This window comes from Phodopus roborovskii, unplaced genomic scaffold, assembly GCF_943737965.1.
Source record: "Phodopus roborovskii unplaced genomic scaffold, PHOROB, whole genome shotgun sequence".
NCBI classification, from domain to species: domain Eukaryota; kingdom Metazoa; phylum Chordata; class Mammalia; order Rodentia; family Cricetidae; genus Phodopus; species Phodopus roborovskii.
In genome coordinates this window covers 2,049,577-2,054,667 of record NW_026126599.1, presented here as the reverse complement: position 1 = coordinate 2,054,667, position 5,091 = coordinate 2,049,577, and the positions used below count along the sequence as shown (strand labels likewise).

Sequence of the window (5,091 nt, the reverse complement as noted above, 5' to 3'; positions counted from 1 at the left end):
GCGGCCCGGCCCTCTGCAGCCCCCGGCTCCTGTCACCCCGCGCCGCGCGCCCCCGGCGTGTGCCAGTGTGCGGGGGTGCGCGCGGGGGCGCGCGGGGGTGGTGTGTGTGTGTGTGTGTCTGTGCGTGTGAACGCGAGTGGGGGAGGTGGCGCGGAGTAGGAGGGGGATCGCCTGGGAGGATCGGAGAGGGGAAGCTGAGCTGAGGTTGCATACATTTGTTCAATCAGAAAACACAAACACACGCACACAAAAGGAAGTGCAGAGCGCGGACCTGGGGGGAGGTGCAGAGTTCCCTCCCAGGCCCACCCTCCAAAAGAGGAGTGGGTCGTTGGAAGGAGGAAGGCGGGGTATGGGGAGTAGCCCCAAATCTAAAAACGATGGAGCCAAGAGTTTGCGTTTGACCAGCTTTATTTATAAAAAATGGTACATATATAAATATTCTTAGACATTTTTGCATTTTACAAGGCTGAGGATTCTCGTTGTGGGTTTTGTTTTTGTTTTTGTTTTTGTTTTTTTTTTTTTTTTTTTTTTGTGGGTTAGAGGATACCGGGTCTTTTGCTCCCTCCAGAGGAGACCTCACCCCAGGACCTGCAGCTGCTGACCTGGTCCCCATCGACACAGCGTTTTTGTTTGTCTTTAAAAATAATAATAAAAGGACTAAAACAAAAAGCAGGAGGGAAAAGCAGTGTCTCTAAGAGCCAATCACCTGATTCGTTGGGAGTCCGGGGCTGAGCGAGCGGGCGCCGCCGGCTAGGTGCCTCTTCCGGCCGCGGGGCCCAGCTCAGTCCATGTCCACCTCCTCGCCTTCGGGCGCGCTGGGTCCTGTCGCCCCGCTCGGCTCAGTGGCTCCGCAGGTGGCTGGCTCCCCGGCTGGGCTGGGGGCTCTAGGGTGCGGGCCTGGCGATGTTTCGAGGGGCGGGGGCGGCGGGGCCGCGGGGCAGATGGTCCCCGCGTCCGCGCAGTCCCCAGCACCGCTCTCGGCTGCGGCCGTTGCTAGGTCCCGGAAAGGCGCGGGAGCTGGTGGCCCCGGGGAGGCAACAATCTCGGGGCTGCGACGGGCGAAGGTCGGGTCGGCAGCGCTGCCAGGTCCGGGGAAGGCCCCAAAGCTGGCCTGCGCTGGTGGTGCTGGCGGCGCCGGCGGTGCGGGCGGCGCGTCCTTGGGCGCCAACTCAGGGCCCGCTCCACCCTTGAGCGCGGCCTGTGGCACCAGGAAGCCAAGTGGCTGCGTGATGGGGTAGAGCAAGAAGTGGCCCTTGCCGATCAGGGTCCGAGGTGCGCACGGCAGCCCCGGCGTAAAGTCCAGCCCCGCGGTGGCGGCGGCGTTGGCTGGGGTGGCTTTGCGACGCGGTGGAGAGTCGGACAACAAGCTCTCCACGCTGAATGGGCTAGCCTTTGGCAGACCCGGGGTCACCGCCGTTCCGGGCCCACATGGGACCGCGTCCTTGTCCGCAGGGCGCCCTAGCCGCGACTGCGGGCCGGCGCCGCTTCTTTGGCTCGGGTAGAAGGCGGGATCGCAGGTGCCAGGCGCGGGTGGCTCGCCGGGAGGTACCGGAGCAGGACCCGCGACGCCGGAGCCAAGAGCTCCAGGGCCCTTGGCCGCAGCGGCAGGCGGCGGTGGCTCGGGTGGCTCTGGGGACAGACCTCCGCCGCCGCTGTCGCTGTCGGAGCTGGGCGCGCTGTGCAGGGACAGGCCACCGGGCGAGTGCAGGTGGCGGCTCTGACTCTTGAGCAGTTTCTTCTCGTGCTTTCGCTTCTTCTTCTCCATCTTCTCCAGTTCCTTTCGAGCGATCTCCTCCGGGTCCATGGGCTCCCCGCTGCACGTGGTCGGGTGCGAGTTGTGCGCCGGCCGGCCCGGCCCCTTCTTGGTGTTCTCCTTCTTCCTCCACTTGGCCCGGCGGTTTTGGAACCAGACCTAGAACAGCCGGACAAGGGGGAGGGGGGCACAGTCAGGCTGGCTAGTGGCCGCGGAGGCTGTGGGCCTCCCACGCACGCCCCCAGGCAGGCCTGAGAGACCTCGACTCCAGTGGGAACAACCAGAGCCAGGGCATGCTCTCTGCCGGCCCTTGTATGCTGATACTCGGGCTGCAGCTTCAGACCACCATCTCATCCGCCCGGAAGGGGCGTAGATGGGGCCTCTTGGCCTGATTCCCGCTCTGACTTCTCACCTCGGGCCCCAGGGAGCTGCCCCTTCCTCAGGCAACGCCGATGCGGCCCTGTGACCCCGCGCTGTCCCGCTGTCGAGAACTCCTGGTCGGGAGGCAGCGAGCAAGCCCCCGATTTGCCCTCGCTGGCATCTCACAGTTCTAAGGGGCCTGGCCTGGTGATGAGCAGGAACGGCTGTGCCTTCCACACCTGTCTTCGGCCCCTATGAGACTCTCAAAGCCCACATTTCAGGGTGTCCCTTGAAGGGAAATCTGGATACTTCTTCCTCAGGAAGGGCCTGTGAAGCCGAACTTGGGTGGACCTTCAGTAACCCACCACCCCCCAGCACAGCTACACACATCCTTCTTTAGGAAGGGCTGTAGGCCAGGCACCAACAAGACCCTTTCCAAAGTAGTCAAGTTTGGCCTGGCCTGGGGTGCTTACAATGCAGGCAAGCAGGCTGGAGATTGACCATGAGGCCTCCTGGGAGAGCAGAAAAGCTCTGGACTCCTTCATGCTCTCTGCCAGGCCTTGTCTGGGACAACCAGGGAGGATTTAAAGAGTACAACGGCTCCCCAGACCACTACTCCCCAGACCGAACCACCAAGGCTACCATCCCCCTGCAGAAACTGGCTATTTAAATGCTTTGTTGTGGACATATAAAGTTGGCACGATTGCACACCAGACCGGTTCGAAGGGAGCATGGCGGGCGCAGAAGTCTCCGGGACTAAAACAAACCCTGAGATGCTATAACCGCCATTAACTGCTTCCTCTTTTCTTTTTGAAAACTTGTGTGTGTGTGTGTGTGTGTGTGTGTGTGTGTGTGTGTTTGTGTAAATTCCAGGCTGTCCCACCATCAGAAATTACTATCATTTTACAGGGGAAATGAAGATATTCGGACTTCACTTAATGGAATTCACAGAACGAATTGGATAAAGGGATTTCTAAACAGAAGAGGCCAGGCCACAGCCCAGAACCCAAATACCATTTCAGGCAAAGCTATAGGTGCTAAACGGGTATTTTGCCAGCGTATGCCTCCACCCCAGGCACCCACCATGACACAGGCCCCAAAGCTTCTGTACTCTAGAAAAAGCATTTAATTATACAGACATAATCCTGGAATTTTATTACACCAAATTGACTCTGTATTTAGAAGGAGAAGGAGAAGAAGAATACTGCCTCCTGGCTCCGCATGAAATCAAATAACGAAAAGTGTTGGGAACGGAGGAATTTAATGGGTGAGGGTATTAAATTTAGACACCTTTAAAAAAACAAAACAAAAACAAAAAACCTCCCCTCTTTTTTCAACGTGTTAACCGCATAAGTTTCTACCTTCCCTCCCTCCCTCGAATGTTTCCCCCTATGTCTGCAAGGCGATGGATGGATAATGGATAAATACGTGTTTCTAAATAGTTTACAGGCCAGAGGTAAACAAACAGATCAGTCTGCTGGGAGAAAGCCTCCGCTGAGAGCACCCAGGCCCCGACCCATTTTGTCCCCTACTGGAGGGCTCTTTCGAGCCTCGGGAAGCCTTGTCTCTCTCCAGACAGTGCTCCTCCAGGCCGCAGCCAACCCAAACCTGGCTTCCCGGATCGCACGCAGTCACTGCCGTGGCTACTGGGGCACCGCCAGGACCTCTCCCAAATCACCCTGGCATTCTCGAGTTACTCACCTCCAGATGGGCCATGGGGTTCAACCCTCACGATCAACCCTCGGCCAGCAGCGCCGAGCCTGGAAACACCTCCCACTACTTAGAACAAAGACAGCCCTGCCTCACCGCTCTCTGCACGCCCAGTGCCGGACAGCTGACTCCCCCGGGCAACACCCGGTCTTTACCTGAACTCGGGACTCGACCAGATCCAGGCGCAGCGCCAGCGCCTCGCGCATGAACACGTCCGGGTAGTGGCTCTCATTGAACGCCTTCTCCAGCTCCTCCAGCTGCCAGCCGGTGAAGTTGGTGCGGGTGCGTCTCCGTTTGCAGCCGGGGCTCTCCTTGTCTGGATCCCCCGAGTCTGCGGGCACGCACAGGACGCCGCAAAGCTCAGCCACCCGCCAGATGCTGGCCTCACTGGCACCCAGCTCGGGTGCCGGGCTCACCGAGGAGCCAGTCGCTACTCCCCGACGGCTCGGTGCTTTCCCCCCCCCCGCGACCCCCCGCTGTGTTCCCCCATGTCCCCGCCTCCAGCCTACCTGCAAGCTTGAAGGGCTGGGTTTCGCCGGCCACCCCGCAGGCGGCGGGCAACAGCGGCGTGGGGTTGACCACCGAGGCGGCGGCCGCAGCGCACGAACCGCTGAGCAGGCCGTCGATAGAGAAGGGCACCGAGGCCGCGGCGGCGGCGGCAGCGGCTGACTGCAGCTGGTGGCCGGCCAGCTCGTACACGTGGTGGTGGCCCAGCGGGTAGGGGAAACCCACCACGCCGCCCAGCGAGCCCCCGAACTGGGCATGCGGGTGCTCCAGGAGGCGACCGTCCATCATCTCGCGCGCGGGGCCGGCGAGGCGCGGGGGCGCGGACGGCGGCGGCGGGGACAGGGGCCCGGAGCCCTACACATGCTTCGGCCCGCGCTCTGCCGCTTTACTTTATCAACATCAAGCTCTCGATAATTAGCCGCGGCCCGGGGAATTTGGGACCAATAAGAAGCGCTAATCGGCTCTGACGTCAGAGGCGTGCTGGGTGCAAGGAAACGTTTTCCATATCGATTGCTAATTATACCTGACACGCACCTCCATAAACAGTATCAGGAGCTGTCACAACAAGACGGGGTGGGGAGGGAGGGGCACCGCCGCGCTCGGCCGGCCCGGGGCCCCCGGCGAGCCCCCCACTCCTGCCCCCACCGCTCCCGCCCCTCGCCTCCTTCTAATAGATTTCCCTTTAAAACATTCGCAGGCGTGTTGTGGGTATTTTTCACCAGAAATGCTGTACTCTCTGAACCTTTAAAGTGATGTTGCTC

General features: G+C 60.6%; 1 protein-coding gene across 1 annotated transcript; it reads right to left on the bottom strand.

The window, feature by feature from the left end:
• Positions 1-530: 530 nt before the first annotated feature.
• Positions 531-4,885, bottom strand: Uncx (UNC homeobox). The gene is made up of 3 exons (XM_051205387.1): positions 4,333-4,885; positions 3,979-4,154; positions 531-1,912 (listed from the first exon to the last, which is right to left on the bottom strand). The coding sequence occupies exons 1-3, from the start codon at positions 4,616-4,618 to the stop codon at positions 782-784; spliced, it is 1,593 nt and encodes a 530-aa protein (XP_051061344.1). The 5' UTR covers positions 4,619-4,885; the 3' UTR covers positions 531-781.
• Between the last annotated feature and the right edge of the window lie 206 nt (positions 4,886-5,091).

Excerpts from the sequence above, each read along its gene's own strand:
- Uncx (XM_051205387.1), bottom strand. The coding sequence starts at position 4,618 with ATGATGGACGGTCGCCTCCTGGAGCACCCGCATGCCCAGTTCGGGGGC. Across the intron at positions 4,155-4,332 it reads CCAGCCCTTCAAGCTTGCAG|ACTCGGGGGATCCAGACAAG; the intron begins GTAGGCTGGAGG and ends GCGTGCCCGCAG. Across the intron at positions 1,913-3,978 it reads TGGTCGAGTCCCGAGTTCAG|GTCTGGTTCCAAAACCGCCG; the intron begins GTAAAGACCGGG and ends CGGCTGTTCTAG.